The 18808-nt window shown below is 44.4% G+C and overlaps 1 protein-coding gene across 1 annotated transcript in view; it reads left to right on the top strand.

Moving 5' to 3' along the window:
* The window catches only part of LOC138641512 (transient receptor potential channel pyrexia-like), a 243104-nt gene that overhangs the window by 48146 nt on the left and 176150 nt on the right, over nt 1–18808 (top strand). The window contains exon 8 of the mRNA XM_069728992.1: nt 18683–18773. Coding sequence (XP_069585093.1) covers nt 18683–18773 — 91 coding nt within the window. The remainder of the gene's footprint in view (nt 1–18682; nt 18774–18808) is intronic.

Here is an 18808-nt window from a genome sequence, read left to right as displayed (position 1 = left end):
ATCAGCACAATTTTGGAACCAAAATTTTTTTTGTTAGGGAGTTAGTTGACCAGCAATTTCTCATTTTTACAACATCATTTTATTTTAGGGACCACATCTCATTTGAAGTCTTTTAGTCATTTTGAGGGGTCTATATGATAGAAAATACCCATGTGTGACACCATTCTAAAAACTGCACACCTCAAGGTGCTCAAAACCATATTCAAGAAGTTTATTAACCTTTCAGGTGCTTCACAGGAATTTTTGGAATGTTTAACCCCTTTCTGCCATTAGACGTACTATTCCGTCCATGTGGGGTGGGCTTTACTTCCCAAGGACGGAATAGTACGTCATAGGCGATCGGCCGCGCTCACGGGGGGAGCGCGGCCGGGTGTCAGCTGCTTATCGCAGCTGACATCCGGCACTATGTGCCAGGAGCGGTCACGGACCGCCCCGGCACATTAACCCCTGGCACACCGCGATCAAACATGATCGCGATGTGCCGGCGGTGCAGGGAAGCATCGTGCAGGGAGGGGGCTCCCTGCGTGCTTCCCTGAGACCCCCGCAGCAACGCGATGTGATCGCGTTGCTCCGGGGGTCTCCTACCTTCCTCCCTGCAGCAAATCCCGGATCCAAGATGGCCGCGGATCTGGGTCCTGCAGGGAGGGAGGTGGCTTACCAAGTGCCTGCTTAGAGCAGGCACTTGGTAACGCTGCAGCGCTGTTTGACAGATCGGTGATCTGTCAGAGTGCTGTGCAAACTGGCAGATCACCGATCTGTATTGTCCCCCCCTGGGACAAAGTAAAAAAGTAAAAAAAAAAATTTACGAGTGTGTAAAAAAAAAAATAAAAAAAAAATCCTAAATAATGAAAAAAAAAAAAATATTATTCCCATAAATACATTTCTTTATCTAAATAAAAAAAAACAAAATAATAAAAGTACACATATTTAGTATCGCCGCGTCCGTAACGACCCAACCTATAAAACTGGCCCACTAGTTAACCCCTTCAGTAAACACCGTAAGGAAGAAAAAAAACGAGGCAAAAAACAACGCTTTATTATCATACCGCCGAACAAAAAGTGGAATAACATGCGATCAAAAAGACAGATATAAATATCCATGGTACCGCTGAAAGCGTCATCTTGTCCCGCAAAAAACGAGCCGCCATACAGCAGCATCAGCAAAAAAATAAAAAAGTTATAGTCCTCAGAATAAAGCGATGCAAAAATAATTATTTTTTCTATAAAATAGTTTTTATCGTATAAAAGTGCCAAAACATAAAAAAAATGATATAAATGAGGTGTGGCTGTAATCGTACTGACCCGAAGAATAAAACTGCTTTATCAATTTTACCAAATGCGGAACGGTATAAACGCCCTTCCCAAAAAGAAATTCATGAATAGCTGGTTTTTGCTAATTCTGCCTCACAAAAATCGGAATAAAAAGCGATAAAAAAATGTCACGTGCCCGAAAGTGTTACCAATAAAAACGTCAACTCGTCCCGCAAAAAACAAGACCTCACTTGACTCTGTGGACTCAAATATGGAAAAATGTGGTAACGCAAAAAATATTTTTTGCAATAAAAAGCGTCTTTCAGTGAGTGACGGCTGCCAATCATAAAAATCCGCTAAAAAACCCGCTATAAAAGTAAATCAAACCCCCCTTCATTACCCTCTTAGTTAGGGAAAAATAAAAAAAATTTAAAAAATGTATTTATTTCCATTTTCCCGCTAGGGCTAGGGTTAGGGTTAGGGCTAGGGTTAGGGTTAGGGCTAGGGTTAGGGCTAGGGTTAGGGTTAGCGCTAGGGTTAGGGCTAGGGTTAGGGTTAGGGCTAGGGTTAGGGTTAGGACTAGGGCTAGGGTTAGGGCTAGGGTTAGGGCTAGGGTTATGGTTAGGGCTAGGGTTAGGGCTAGGGTTAAGGCTACAGTTAGGGTAAAGGCTACAGTTAGGGTTAAGGCTACAGTTAGGGTTAAGGCTACAGTTAGGGTTAAGGCTACAGTTAGGGTTGGGGCTAAAGTTAGGGTTAGGGTTTGGATTACATTTGCGGTTGGGAATAGGGTTGGGATTAGGGTTAGGGGTGTGTCTGGGTTAGAGGTGTGGTTAGGGTTACCGTTGGAATTAGGGTTAGGGGTGTGTTTGGATTAGGGTTTCAGTTATAATTGGGGGGTTTCCACTGTTTAGACACATCAGGGGCTCTCCAAATGCGACATGGCGTCCGATCTCAATTTCAGCCAATTCTGCGTTGAAAAAGTAAAACAGTGCTCCTTCCCTTCCGAGCTCTCCCGTGTGCCCAAACAGGAGTTTACCCCAACATATGGGGTATCAGCGTACTCAGGACAAATTGGACAACAACTTTTGGGGTCCAATTTCTCCTGTTACCCTTGGGAAAATACAAAACTGGGGGCTAAAAAATAATTTTTGTGGAAAAAAAAAGATTTTTTAATTTTCACGGCTCTGCGTTATAAACTGTAGTGAAACACTTGGGGGTTCAAAGTTCTCACAACATATCTAGATAAGTTCGTGGGGGGGTCTAGTTTCCAATATGGGGTCACTACTGTTTAGGTACATTAGGGGCTCTGCAAACACAATGTGACGCCTGCAGACCATTCCATCTAAGTCTGTATTTCAAATGGCGCTCCTTCCCTTCCGAGCCTTCCCATGCGCCCAAACGGTGGTTCCCCCCACATATGGGGTATCAGCGCACTCAGGACAAATTGCACAACAAATTTTGGGGTCCAATTTCTCCTGTTACCCTCGGGAAAATACAAACTGGGGGCTAAAAAATAATATTTGTGGGAAAAAAATTTTGTTTTGTTTTTACGGCTCTGCATTATAAACTTCTGTGAAGCTCTTGGTGGGTCAAAGTGCTCACCACACATCTAGATAAGTTCCTTAGGGGGTCTACTTTCCAAAATGGTGTCACTTGTGGGGGGTTTCAATATTTAGGCACATCAATGGCTCTCCAAACGCAACATGGCGTCTCATCTCAATTCTTGTGAATTTTGCATTGAAAAGTCAAACGGCGCTCCTTCCCTTCCGAGCTCTCCCATGCGCCCAAACAGTGGTTTACCCCCACATATGGGGTATCAGCGTACTCAGGACAAATTGTACAACAACTTTTTGGTTCCTATTTCTTCTCTTACCATTGGGAAAATAAAAAATTGGGGGCGAAAAGATCTTTTGTTTTCACAAAAATTATTTTTTATTTTTACGGTTCTGCATTATAAACTTCTGTGAAGCACTTGGTGGGTCAAAGTGCTCACCACACCTCTAGATAAGTTCCTTAGGGGGTCTACTTTCCAAAATGGTGTCACTTGTGGGGGGTTTCAATGTTTAGGCACATCAGTGGCTCTCCAAACGCAACATGGCGTCCCATCTCAATTCCAGTCAATTTTGCATTAAAAAGTCAAATGGCGCTCCTTTGCTTCCAAGCTCTGTCATGCGCCCAAACAGTGGTTTACCTCCACTTATGGGGTATCGGCGTACTCAGGACAAATTGTACAACAAGGTTTGGGGTCCATTTTCTCCTGTAACTCTTGGCAAAATAAAACAAATTGGAGCTGAAGTAAATTTTTTGTGAAAAAAAGTTAAATGTTAATTTTTATTTAAACATTCCAAAAATTCCTGTGAAACACCTGAAGGGTTAATAAACTTCTTGAATGCGGTTTTGAGAACCCTGAGGGGTGCAGCTTTCAGAATGGTGTCACACTTGGGTATTTTCTATCATATAGACCCCTCAAAATGACTTCAAATGAGATGTGGTCTCTAAAATAAAATGGTGTTGTAAAAATGAGAAATTGCTGGTCAACTTTTAACCCTTATAACTCCCTAACAAAAAAAAATTTTGTGCTGATGTAAAGTAGACATGTGGGAAATGTTACTTATTAAGTATTTTGTGTGACATATCTCTGTGATTTAATTGCATAAAAATTCAAAGTTGGAAAATTGCGAAATTTTCAAAATTTTCGCCATGTTTCCGTTTTTTTCACAAATAAACGCAGGTAATATCAAAGAAATTTTACCACTATCATGAAGTACAATATGTCACAAGAAAACAGTGTCAGAATCACCGGGATCCGTTGAAGCGTTCCAGAGTTATAACCTCATAAAGAGACAGTGGTCAGAATTGTAAAAATTGGCCCGGTCCATAACGTGCAAACCACCCTTGGGGGTAAAGGGGTTAAATAAAAATTAACATTTAACTTTTTTTCACAAAATATTTACTTCAGCTCCAATTTGTTTTATTTTACCAAGGGTTATGTTGTGAATTCTGTTGTCGGGCTCCCTCCTGTGGTCATGAATGGTACTTCGGCTGGTTCTGTCCATGGACTTCCTCTGGTGGGTGTTTCTGAGTTTCACAGGTGACGAGGTTAATTCGTTAGCTGCTGCTCTATATAAATCCACTTAGATCTTTGCTCCATGCCACCTGTCAATTTTCCAGTATTGGTCTAGTTCTCTCCTGGATCGTTCTTGTGACCTGTCTTCCCATCAGAAGCTAAGTTCCAGCTTGTATTTCTTTGGTTTGCTATTTTTCTGTCCAGCTTGCTATTTAATTTGTTGTCTTGCTTGCTGGAAGCTCTGGGACGCAGAGGGAGCGCCTCCGCACCGTGAGTCGGTGCGGAGGGTCTTTTTGCGCCCTCTGCGTGGTCTTTTTGTAGGTTTTTGTGCTGACCGCAAAGTAACCTTTCCTATCCTCGGTCTGTTCAGTAAGTCGGGCCTCACTTTGCTAAATCTATTTCATCTCTGTGTTTGTATTTTCATCTTTACTCACAGTCATTATATGTGGGGGGCTGCCTTTTCCTTTGGGGAATTTCTCTGAGGCAAGGTAGGCTTTATTTTTCTTTCTTCAGGGCTAGCTAGTTACTTAGGCTGTGCCGAGTTGCATAGGGAGCGTTAGGCGCAATCCACGGCCATTTCTAGTGTGTTTCATAGGCTTAGGGATTGCGGTCAGCAGAGTTCCCACCTCCCAGAGCTCGTCCTTATTATCAGTAACTATCAGGTCATTCCGTGTGCTCTTAACCACCAGGTCCATTATTGTCCTGATCACCAGGTCATAACAGGGTTACAGGAGAAAATGGACCCCAAACCTTGTTGTACAATTTGTCCTGAGTACGCCGATACCCCATAAGTGGAGGTAAACCACTGTTTGGGCGCATGACAGAACTTGGAAGCGAAGGAGCGCCATTTGACTTTTTAATGCAAAATTGACAGGAATTGAGATGGGAAGCCATGTTGCGTTTGAAGAGCCACTGATGTGCCTAAACACTGAAACCCCCCACAAGTGACACCATTTTGGAAAGTAGACCCCCTAAGGAACTTATCTAGAGGTGTGGTGAGCACTTTGACCCACCAAGTGCTTCACAGAAGTTTATAATGCAGAACCGTAAAAATAAAAAATCCTTTTTTTTTCACAAAAATTATCTTTTCGCCCCCAATTTTTTATTTTCCCAATGGTAAAAGAAGAAATTGGAACAAAAAAGTTGTTGTACAATTTGTCCTGAGTACGCTGATACCCCATATGTGGGGGTAAACCACTGTTTGGGCGCATGGGAGAGCTCGGAAGGGAAGGAGCGCCGTTTGACTTTTCAATGCAAAATTCACAGGAATTGAGATGAGACGCCATGTTGCGTTTGGAGAGCCACTGATGTTCCTAAACATTGAAACCCCACACAAGTGACACCATTTTGGAAAGTAGACCCCCTAAGGAACTTATCTAGATATGTGGTGAGCACTTTGACCCACCAAGAGCTTCACAGAAGTTTATAATGCAGAGCCGTAAAAATAAAACAAAATTTTTTCCCACAAAAATTATTTTTTAGTCCCTAGTTTTGTATTTTCCCGAGGGTAACAGGAGAAATTGGACCCAAAAAGTTGTTGTGCAATTTGTCCTGAGTGTGATGATACCCCATATGTGGGGGGGAACCACCGTTTTGAGCACATGGGAGGGCTTGGAAGGGAAGGAGCGCCATTTGGAATACAGACTTAGATGGAATGGTCTGCAGGCGTCACATTGCGTTTGCAGAGCCCCTAATGTACCTAAACAGTAGAAACCCCCCACAAGTGACCCCATATTGGAAACTAGACCCCCCAAGGAACTTATCTAGATGTGTTGTGAGAACTTTGAGCCCCCAAGTGTTTCACTACAGTTTATAACGCAGAGCCATGAAAATAAAAAATCTTTTTTTTTCCCACAAAAATTATTTTTTAGCCCCCAGTTTTGTATTTTCCCAAGGGTAACAGGAGAAATTGGACCCCAAAAGTTGTTGTCCAATTTGTCCTGAGTACGCAGATACCCCATATGTTGGGGTAAACTCCTGTTTGGACACACGGGAGAGCTCGGAAGGGAAGGAGCACTGTTTTACTTTTTCAACGCAGAATTGGCTGGAATTGAGATCGGACGCCATGTCGCGTTTGGAGAGCCCCTGATGTGTCTAAACAGTGGAAACCCCCCAATTATAACTGAAACCCTAATCCAAACACACCCCTAACCCTAATTCCAACGGTAACCCTAACCACACCTCTAATCCAGACACACCCCTAACCCTAATCCCAACTCTATTCCCAAAGGCAAATGTAATCCAAACCCTAACCCTAACTTTAGCCCCAACCCTAACTGTAGCCTTAACCCTAACTGTAGCCTTAACCCTAGCCCTAACCCTAGCCCTAACCATAACCCTTGCCCTAACCCTAGCCCTAACCCTAATGGGAAAATGGAAATAAATGCATTTTTTAAATTTTTTTATTTTTCCCTAACTAAGGGGGTGATGAAGGGGGGTTTGATTTACTTTTATAGCGGGTTTTTAAGCGGATTTTTATGATTGGCAGCCGTCACACACTGAAAGACGCTTTTTATTGCAAAAAATATTTTTTGCGTTACCACATTTTGAGAGCTATAATTTTTCCATATTTGAGTCCACAGAATCATGTGAGTTCTTGTTTTTTGCGGGACGAGTTGACGTTTTTATTGGTAACATTTTCGGGCACATGACGTTTTTTGATCGCTTTTTATTCCGATTTTTGTGAGGCAGAATTACCAAAAACCAGCTATTCATGAATTTCTTTTGGGGGAGGCGTTTATACCGTTCTGCGTTTGGTAAAATTGATAAAGCAGTTTTATTCTTCGGGTCAGTACGATTACAGCGACACCTCATTTATATCTTTTTTTTATGTTTTGGCACTTTTATACGATAAAAACTATTTTATAGAAAAAATAATTATTTTTGCATCGCTTTATTCTGAGGACTATAACTTTTTTATTTTTTTGCTGATGTTGCTGTATGGCAGCTCGTTTTTTGCGGGACAAGATGATGCTTTCAGCGGTACCATGGTTATTTATATCAGTCTTTTTGATCGCGTGTTATTCCACTTTTTGTTCGGCGGTATGATAATAAAGCGTTGTATTTTGTCTCGTTTTTTTCTTACGGTGTTTACTGAAGGGGTTAACTAGTGGGACAGTTTTATAGGTCGGGTCGTTACAGATGCGGCGATACTAAATATGTGTACTTTTATTGTTTTTTTTTATTTAGATAAAGAAATGTATTTATGGGAATAATATATATATATTTTTTTCATTATTTAGGATTTTTTTTTTAAATTTTTTTACACACTTGTAAAAAATTTTTTTTAACTTTTTTACTTTGTCCCAGGGGGGGACAATACAGATCGGTGATCTGCCAGTTTGCACAGCACTCTGACAGATCACCGATCTGTCTCAGAGCGCTGCAGCGTTACCAAGTGCCTGCTCTGAGCAGGCACTTGGTAAGCCACCTCCCTCCCTGCAGGACCCGGATCCGTGGCCATCTTGGATCCGGGACTTGCTGCAGGGAGGAAGGTAGGAGACCCCTGGAGCAACGCGATCACATCGCGTTGCTGCGGGGGTCTTAGGGAAGCCCGCAGGGAGCCCCCTCCCTGCGCGATGCTTCCCTGCACCGCCGGCACATCGCGATCATGTTTGATCGTGGTGTGCCAGGGGATAAAGTGCCGGGGGCGGTCCGTGACCGCTCCTGGCACATAGTGCCGGATGTCAGCTGCGATAGGCAGCTGACACACGGCCGCGATCGCCCACGCTCCCCCCGTGAGTGCGGCCGATCGCCTATGATGTGCTATTCCGTCCTTGGGAAGTAGGGCCCACCCCACATGGACGGAATAGTACGTCTAATGGCAGAAAGGAGTTAAAGATTTTTCTGTATTTTCATGACTATGAAAATTGTACATTCTCACTGAAAGCATCAAAACTATGAATTAACACATGTGGAATTATATACTTAACAAAAAAGTGTGAAACTACTGAAATTATGTCTTATATTCTAGGTTCTTCAAAGTAGCCACCTATTGCTTTGATGACTGCTTTGCACACTCTTGGCATTCTCTTGAATTCATAGTTTTGATGCTTTCAGTATGAACTTACAATTTTCATAGTCATGAAAATACAGAAAAATCTTTAAATGAGAAGGTGTGTCCAAACTTTTGGTCTGTACTGTATATGTTTATATAGTCACACACAGAGAGATGTATCACTAAATAACTAGGCAGATTTGTGATTTGAAATCTACAAGGCGGGACCCCAACCCTAGCCATAGCCATATTTACCTGGAGAAAGTGAATTATTGATAATATTCTGCATGGAAAGACTCCGGAAACGACCTTTCCGTAACCTTATACTTATTGTACTTTATGTATTTGTCTTAATAGTTTTATATATTGTGTAGAAACATAAAGAAGTCCTTACAATGGCGTCATCGGCCGTCTCCTGTATGTTGCTGCTAACTATACATTGTCAGATTACTTTACTCCTCCAGTTATCCCATATCCTCCACCATTATGAATTTAATCTAATTTTCTCTCATTTTCTCTGTAAGTTGCGTGCCTCTAGTTGCTTAGATATATAACCTTACATTAATCCTTGCATTATGCTATTTGTGTATGTACATTTTCTACCCACACTTCCCGTTTATATCAGGTTAGTAGGGAAATGACATCCTGCGCTGTAGATATTACCCTCCTATAATCGGTATTCTACCCTCATCTTATTTTTTTCACATGTCCCCGTATCATTTCTGTCCCATTAAATGGACTTTTGTCTCCCTCAGGGACATGGATTCACTTACTCCATTTAGCAAGTGGATGTTAATTAGGACCCCCTTTCCTTTGTTTTACAACTTTTTATTGTGCCATTTTTCTGTTGTTCCTCCTGGAAATGTATATTTGTTTCCATTTTCCCTGTTGATTTGGTGGCCAGGTTGTAAATTAATTGTTAAACAACTCGATGGTCTCAACATGTAACACTTATACTGGGGAACTCAGGAGTCTCTTTGCGTGGAACAAGACAATACTGAACACAGTTTGTAGGTGAAAAGTCTATATTAAATAAACACGGTGCTTCAAACAAGTGCAGAGAAAACTCAAGTCCATAACCACTTTAACAACTTAACATGTCTGTAGGAAAACTCAGAGAGAAATGCAATCAGCAGACAGTCTGTAAAGCACAGTCTATACTTGAGAACGTTGGAAACAAATAAGTCCGTGTCTAGTCCATGCACGGATAAGCAAGTTCAAACGAGGGGTCAAATTATCCAGGAAGACCTGGGTGGAAGTCTTGGATTTAGGCCGGGATCACACATACGCGAGATACGGCCGGGTCTCGCAGGTGAAAACCCAGCTCTGGTGCCGGCACTCTGGAGTGGAGCGTGCAGCTCCATGTATTGCTGTGCGGCTGCTAGCTCCAGGGTGCCGGCGCCAGAGTTGGGTTTTCACCTGCAAGACTCGGCCGTATCTCGCGTATGTGTGATCCTGGCCTAAGCAGCACAGTCCAGAGCTTTGCAGCTAATTAAATGAGGCAGAACCAGAGCAGCAACCAGCTTACGTGTTTAGCAATTGCAGGTGTAGGTACAGCAGCATAGAAGAAGCAACACGAGCAGTCAGGAGCAGTAGGTACACTGGAACCGATAATTGCAGCAGCTTCTCAGAGAGCGAGGAGCAGAATATTCACACAGGTTTGCAGGAGCAGCCAGGAAGTCCCAGGAGCAAGATGCAGCGCCCCAGAGTCCTGGTCGTTGCAGTAATGTCGCTCTGCCGCTAAGGGGAGTGATGTTATGTCTGATTGCACTAAAGGAGTTCACCTGACCAGGTATCACAAGCACACATTACAATTCACACTCTGGCCACCAGGGGGAGCAAAAGGCACTATGTATTAGGCCACTCCTCACACTGGTAAAACTTGGGGTCGGATAGGAAGTTAGGACAGAACGCAGCCTGGGAGAGCTCCAGAGAGGACCTGTCAGGGGTGGGTTCCTGACAGGGGCCTAGCAGAAAGGATAGAGAGTGACGGAACAGCACCTGCACTACCTTGCGGCGGTATCCCAAGGAAGGACACGAAAAGAAGGATATTGTGGAAAAGTGAGAAACGAGATCAATGCACAAAGGAGAGCCAGTAGGAGTCGTGCACCGAGAACGGCAACATCCTACTGAGGCGCGTAGCCGGTGACCGGAACACCGAGGGAGTAACTGACTTCAAGCATTACTTCAAATACCGCAGGACAGTTAATTATAGGTTGGTTGTCTACCTTACATCACCTAAGCAGACATAGGGGGCAAGCGTGGAGAGGGGCGTCTCTAGGGTCCCAGAATAGCTCCGAGCCTTCCCGTCAAACGGGTGCGTGCTATCCAGATAAACTTGGGGGATGGAGAGAGAGAGAGAGAGAAAGAAAGAACGAACATGAAAGTTGTGAGGACTATCCCGACTGCTCAGCAGGGAAGAACTACAACACACAGGCGCTAGTTTGTTATGGCTGGCAATCAGGCAACACAGCGTGCAGTAATCAGCGCACATACAGAGATCTGGCAATAACCAAAAACAATAGGACGAGCTCTGAGACGTGGAATCTCTGTAGACTGCAGTACCTGATCTATCCTCACACAACTATAAGCAGCAGTGGATTGCGCCTAACAACTACCTATGCAACTCGGCACTGCCTGAGGAGCTGACTAGCCTGAAGATAGAAATACAAGCCTGACTTACGTCAGAGAAATACCCCAAAGGAATAGGCAGCCCCCCACATATAATGACTGTTAGCAAGATGAAAAGACAAACGTAGGAATGAAATAGATTCAGCAAAGTGAGGCCCGATATTCTAGACAGAGCGAGGATAGCAAAGAGAACTATGCAGTCTACAAAAAACCCTAAAACGAAAACCACGCAAAGGGGCAAAAAGACCCACCGTGCCGAACTAACAGCACGGCGGTGCACCCCTCTGCTTCTCAGAGCTTCCAGCAAAAGACAATAGCAAGCTGGACAGAAAAAAACAGAAAACAAACTAGAAGCACTTATCTAGCAGAGCAGCAGGCCCAAGGAAAGATGCAGTAGCTCAGATCCAACACTGGAACATTGACAAGGAGCAAGGAAGACAGACTCAGGTGGAGCTAAATAGCAAGGCAGCCAACGAGCTCACCAAAACACCTGAGGGAGGAAGCCCAGAGACTGCAATACCACTTGTGACCACAGAAGTGAACTCAGCCACAGAATTCACAACAGTACCCCCCCCTTGAGGAGGGGTCACCGAACCCTCACCAGAACCCCCAGGCCGACCAGGATGAGCCACATGAAAGGCACGAACAAGATCTGGGGCATGGACATCAGAGGCAAAAACCCAGGAATTATCTTCCTGAGCATAACCCTTCCATTTGACCAGATACTGGAGTTTCCGTCTAGAGACACGAGAATCCAAAATCTTCTCCACAATATACTCCAATTCCCCCTCCACCAAAACAGGGGCAGGAGGCTCCACAGATGGAACCATAGGTGCCACGTATCTCCTCAACAACGACCTATGGAATACATTATGTATGGAAAAGGAGTCTGGGAGGGTCAGACGAAAAGACACCGGATTGAGAATCTCAGAAATCCTATACGGACCAATAAAACGAGGTTTAAATTTAGGAGAGGAAACCTTCATAGGAATATGACGAGAAGATAACCAAACCAAATCCCCAACACGAAGTCGGGGTCCCACACGGCGTCTGCGATTAGCGAAAAGCTGAGCCTTCTCCTGGGACAAGGTCAAATTGTCCACTACCTGAGTCCAGATCTGCTGCAACCTGTCCACCACAGAATCCACACCAGGACAGTCCGAAGACTCAACCTGTCCTGAAGAGAAACGAGGATGGAACCCAGAATTGCAGAAAAATGGAGAGACCAAGGTAGCCGAGCTGGCCCGATTATTAAGGGCGAACTCAGCCAACGGCAAAAATGACACCCAATCATCCTGGTCAGCGGAAACAAAACATCTCAGATATGTTTCCAAGGTCTGATTGGTTCGTTCGGTCTGGCCATTAGTCCATTAGAGGATGGAAGGCCGAGGAGAAAGATAGGTCAATGCCCATCCTACCACAAAAGGCTCGCCAGAACCTCGAGACAAACTGGGAACCTCTGTCAGAAACAATATTCTCAGGAATGCCATGTAAACGAACCACATGCTGGAAGAACAAAGGCACCAAATCAGAGGAGGAAGGCAATTTAACCAAGGGCACCAGATGGACCATTTTAGAAAAGCGATCACAGACCACCCAAATGACCGACATTTTTTGAGAAACGGGAAGGTCAGAAATGAAATCCATCGAAATATGTGTCCAAGGCCTCTTCGGGACCGGCAAGGGCAAAAGCAACCCACTGGCACGTGAACAGCAGGGCTTAGCCCTAGCACAAATTCCACAGGACTGCACAAAAGCACGCACATCCCGTGACAGAGATGGCCACCAGAAGGATCTAGCAACCAACTCCCTGGTACCAAAGATTCCTGGATGACCGGCCAGCACCGAACAATGAAGTTCAGAGATAACTTTACTAGTCCACCTATCAGGGACGAACAGTTTCTCGGCCGGACAACGATCAGGTTTATTAGCCTGAAATTTCTGCAACACTCTCCGCAAATCAGGGGAGATGGCAGACACAATGACTCCTTCCTTGAGGATACTCGCCGGCTCAGATAACCCCGGAGAGTCGGGCACAAAACTCCTAGACAGAGCATCCGCCTTCACATTTTTAGAGCCCGGAAGGTATGAAATCACAAAATCAAAACGAGCAAAAAATAACGACCAACGGGCCTGTCTAGGATTCAAGCGCTTGGCAGACTCGAGATAAGTCAAGTTCTTATGATCAGTCAATACCACCACGCGATGCTTAGCACCCTCAAGCCAATGACGCCACTCCTCGAATGCCCACTTCATGGCCAGCAACTCTCGGTTGCCCACATCATAATTACGCTCAGCAGCAGAAAATTTCCTGGAAAAGAAAGCACATGGTTTGAACACTGAGCAACCAGAACCTCTCTGTGACAAAACCGCCCCTGCACCAATCTCAGAAGCATCAACCTCGACCTGGAACGGAAGAGAAACATCAGGTTGACACAACACAGGGGCACAGCAAAAACGACGCTTCAACTCCTGAAAAGCTTCCACGGCAGCAGAAGACCAATTAACCAAATCAGCACCCTTCTTGGTCAAATCGGTCAATGGTCTGGCAATGCTAGAAAAATTACAGATGAAGCGACGATAAAAATTAGCAAAGCCCAGGAATTTCTGCAGACTTTTTAGAGATGTCGGCTGAGTCCAATCCTGGATGGCCTGAACCTTAACCGGATCCATCTCGATAGTAGAAGGGGAAAAGATGAACCCCAAAAATGAAACTTTCTGCACACCGAAGAGACACTTTGATCCCTTCACGAACAAGGAATTAGCACGCAGTACCTGGAAAACCATTCTGACTTGCTTCACATGAGACTCCCAATCATCTGAGAAGATCAAAATGTCATCCAAGTAAACAATCAAGAATTTATCCAGATACTCACGGAAAATGTCATGCATAAAAGACTGAAAAACAGATGGAGCATTGGCAAGTCCGAACGGCATCACCAGATACTCAAAATGACCCTCGGGCGTATTAAATGCCGTTTTCCATTCATCTCCCTGCCTGATTCTCACCAGATTATACGCACCACGAAGATCAATCTTAGTAAACCAACTAGCCCCCTTAATCCGAGCAAACAAGTCAGAAATCAATGGCAAGGGATACTGAAACTTAACAGTGATCTTATTAAGAAGGCGGTAATCAATACACGGTCTTAGCGAACCATCCTTCTTGGCTACAAAAAAGAACCCTGCTCCCAATGGTGACGACGATGGGCGAATATGTCCCTTCTCCAGGAACTCCTTCACATAACTGCGCATAGCGGTGTGTTCAGGTACGGACAAATTAAATAAACGACCCTTAGGGAATTTACTACCAGGAATCAAATCGATAGCACAATCACAATTCCTATGCGGAGGTAGGGCATCAGACTTGGACTCTTCAAATACATCCTGAAAGTCCGACAAGAACTCTGGGATGTCAGAAGGAATGGATGACGAAATAGACAAAAATGGAACATCACCATGTACTCCCTGACAACCCCAGCTGGTTACCGACATAGAGTTCCAATCCAATACTGGATTATGGGTTTGTAGCCATGGCAACCCCAACACGACCACATCATGCAAATTATGCAGTACCAGAAAGCGAATAACTTCCTGATGTGCAGGAGCCATGCACATGGTCAACTGGGCCCAGTACTGAGGCTTATTCTTGGCCAAAGGTGTAGCATCAATTCCTCTCAACGGAATAGGACACCGCAAAGGCTCCAAGAAAAATCCACAACGTTTAGCATAATCCAAATCCATCAGATTCAGGGCAGCGCCTGAATCCACAAACGCCATGACAGAATACGATGACAAAGAGCACATTAAGGTAATGGACAAAAGGAATTTGGACTGTACAGTACCAATAACGGCAGAGCTATCGAACCGCCTAGTGCGTTTAGGACAATTAGAAATAGCATGAGTAGAATCACCACAATAGAAACACAGTCTGTTCAGACGTCTGTGTTCTTGCCGTTCTACTTTAGTCATAGTCCTGTCGCACTGCATAGGCTCAGGTTTACTCTCAGGCAGTACCGCCAGATGGTGCACAGATTTACGCTCGCGCAAGCGACGACCGATCTGAATGGCCAAGGACATAGACTCATTCAAACCAGCAGGCATAGGAAATCCCACCATTACATCCTTAAGAGCTTCAGAGAGACCCTTTCTGAACAAAGCCGCTAGTGCAGATTCATTCCACAGAGTGAGTACTGACCATTTCCTAAATTTCTGACAATATACTTCTACATCATCCTGACCCTGGCATAAAGCCAGCAGATTTTTCTCAGCCTGATCCACTGAATTAGGCTCATCGTAAAGCAATCCGAGCGCCAGGAAAAATGCATCAACATTACTCAATGCAGAATCTCCTGGTGCAAGAGAAAATGCCCAGTCCTGTGGGTCGCCGCGCAAAAAATAAATAATAATCAAAACCTGTTGAATAGGATTACCAGAAGAATGAGGTTTCAAGGCCAAAAATAGCTTACAATTATTTCTGAAGCTCAGGAACTTAGTTCTGTCACCAAAAAACAAATCAGGAATCGGAATTCTTGGTTCTAGCATCGATTTCTGATCAATAGTATCTTGAATCTTTTGTACATTTACAACGAGATTATCCATTGAGGAGCACAGAGCCTGAATATCCATGTCCACAGCTGTGTCCTGAAGCACTCTAATGTCTAGGGGAAAAAAAAGACTGAAGACAGAGCTAAGAAAAAAAAATGATGTCAGGATTTCTTTTTTCCCTCTATTGGGAATCATTGGTTTGGCTCCTTGTACTGTTATGGCTGGCAATCAGGCAACACAGCGTGCAGTAATCAGCGCACATACAGAGATCTGGCAATAACCAAAAACAATAGGACGAGCTCTGAGACGTGGAATCTCTGTAGACTGCAGTACCTGATCTATCCTCACACAACTATAAGCAGCAGTGGATTGCGCCTAACAACTACCTATGCAACTCGGCACTGCCTGAGGAGCTGACTAGCCTGAAGATAGAAATACAAGCCTGACTTACCTCAGAGAAATACCCCAAAGGAATAGGCAGCCCCCCACATATAATGACTGTTAGCAAGATGAAAAGACAAATGTAGGAATGAAATAGATTCAGCAAAGTGAGGCCCGATATTCTAGACAGAGCGAGGATAGCAAAGAGAACTATGCAGTCTACAAAAAACCCTAAAACGAAAACCACGCAAAGGGGCAAAAAGACCCACCGTGCCGAACTAACAGCACGGCGGTGCACCCCTCTGCTTCTCAGAGCTTCCAGCAAAAGACAATAGCAAGCTGGACAGAAAAAAACAGAAAACAAACTAGAAGCACTTATCTAGCAGAGCAGCAGGCCCAAGGAAAGATGCAGTAGCTCAGATCCAACACTGGAACATTGACAAGGAGCAAGGAAGACAGACTCAGGTGGAGCTAAATAGCAAGGCAGCCAACGAGCTCACCAAAACACCTGAGGGAGGAAGCCCAGAGACTGCAATACCACTTGTGACCACAGAAGTGAACTCAGCCACAGAATTCACAACACTAGTTGGTAGGCAGTAGCACTGATTTCCACCTGCAAAGGGAACTCTGGATGTGCCTTTGGACCGGCCGGTCTCAGATAGCCCTCTTAACAGTGCTCTGGATTGAGGGTCCCGAAGTCTTCAGTAAAAGGTAAAGAGACTGCAACCCTGTGTCCTCGTTATTAACTGCGCCTCACACCATCGCCACCTACACTACTGGGAAGCCCTGGGGATATACTTCACCTGTGGGAAGGTATTCCATCTAGCTGCCATTCCATCACCCCAGCGGACCCCTAAGCAGCGTCGGTCACCCTGACCAAATACCACAGGTGGCGTCACGAACCCTTGACAAACTATCATCACTCCTTTTATTGGACGCCCCTTGGCAGGTTCACGGACCGCGTCCAGCCACCGTGACAACCCCAGAACTGAGACAGAGAGGACCGGTACCGAGAACCTGTGGCCCTGGGTCTGGGGGCGCTCCAAAGACACATCAGCAGAATACTCTAGCACAGACTATAGTATGGGGTGGAGTTATAAGGCAGTGAGCCAAGGGCACATGATACCAAAGACACCATCTTGGAAAAGGGCAAGCATGCCCAGAAGGTAACAAAAAACATTCAGAGTCCTGACACAACAGCTCAATGTCACAAGGGCTAGAACTGAGCCGCTCTGTCAATCAATGTGCACAATGTCAGAACAGTTTCACCAGCTCCGATCCCACGCCGGAACCAACTACCTTCCGATAGCCGTGCAAAGAGGATCAAGGAGCCGAGACAGAGGCCGCAAACAGAAGACCCTGCAGAATGTCATGGGTCCTATATTCCCTCTGGTCTTAATCAGTCACTGAGATGAGAAAGCTCGGTATAATGAAATAGGCAGCAATAGAGATGATGGAACTGAGCAGCCAATAGGGATAGGGCTAAGGTTAGGTATAGGTCCAGGGTTAAGGCTAGGTTTATGGATAGATTTACTGCTAGGTTAAGGAATAGGGAAAAAAGAATACTATAAAACACTATATAACTTTATTTTTACAATTTTTGTTGGAAAAAAAAGAGGGTCAAAGGGTAAACTATAATGACACCCGTATTGTACAATAGTGTCACTCAGGTGATAAGGCATTCAATACTGGACTTGTGGAAGGGACTGATATCAGTTCAAGGGACTCAAAGTATTTGTCTGTGCCACTGGCTTGCCGACTTCTGCATCCCTTCTTCTGCTGCTTTCATTCTGTCTTTGCTTTTGTATTCCCTCTCCCGCTGCTTGCAACATTTATCCGGCATTCTGTATCCCCACTGCAGCTTCTTGCAGTGTCTACTCCAGCTTCCGTATCTCTCTCCTGTTGCTTGTGGCATCTTTCCTTGCCTCTGTGTTCCTTCCGCTACTACTTGCAGTTACCGATCCAGCTTCTATATCCCTCTTTTGCTGTTTGCCACATCTGTCCTGGCCTCTGTATCTCCATTGCTGCTGTCTGCAGTTTATGTTCCGGCTCCTAGACCCTTCAGCTGTTGCTTGCAGCATCTATCCTAGTTTCTGAATACCCTTTGACAGATACAATAAACAATGTCAGAAGTCACAGGATGCAGAAGTATTCACAAAGGGGGTACAGAAGCTGCTATCAGATGGTCTCTTGATCTTGTGAGATCACACTGCTAGATCAGTTGTATTGTGTGTCAAAAACAAGGGGTGGTTCTTAGTGGAGGAATGGGGACATTTTCATTAAAAAAAAAAACTTATCATGGTTCAGGAAGGAATTAAGATATGTTGCCATATTTTGGGAGATGTGATGGGTCCCCTTTATAGAGCAGTTAGACCTAAAATAAAAAATATCATCTGCATATAGAAGCCCTTTGGAGGAGGAAAGGAGCCGGGATAAGACATCTGATTGGCTCACAGTACAGCTCTAAATTCTCTTCAGGAAAAGCAATAATGGAGAGAGAAATCGTACATTTCAGGGATGCACAGAGGGAAAGATAAAGGGCTAAAATATTCAGTTTACACACAACACACAGAGATAGAACTGCCTGAGAAAGGAGGGGAAGTAACTTTTATGTTTGCTTAAAAAAGCTGGTTGAGAACTAGATGGAACTAAGAATTGGCTGAGAAGAATAAGCAAAATCTGAAACAGAGGAATTACATATCTCATTTAAGGATATTTTATGTAGGGGTATTTGGTAATTGGTGTGGATTGTAGCCAGGTCATATGATTAGGAGGTAATTAAACATATATTATTATGTCGTCCTTAGGCCTGCCTGGCTTTGGATCAGTTTCATACTAAAGAGCGGGCAAACCGAAAGCAACATTTTTACCTAAACCTTGTGGAACCGCAGACCTCAGGTTAGTCAGAGCAAACATTGAAGTGTATGAATACA

The sequence above is a fragment of the Ranitomeya imitator genome, chromosome 6 (genome assembly GCF_032444005.1).
Source record: "Ranitomeya imitator isolate aRanImi1 chromosome 6, aRanImi1.pri, whole genome shotgun sequence".
Lineage (NCBI taxonomy): Eukaryota > Metazoa > Chordata > Amphibia > Anura > Dendrobatidae > Ranitomeya > Ranitomeya imitator.
This window is presented reverse-complemented; position numbering and strand designations above follow the sequence as displayed.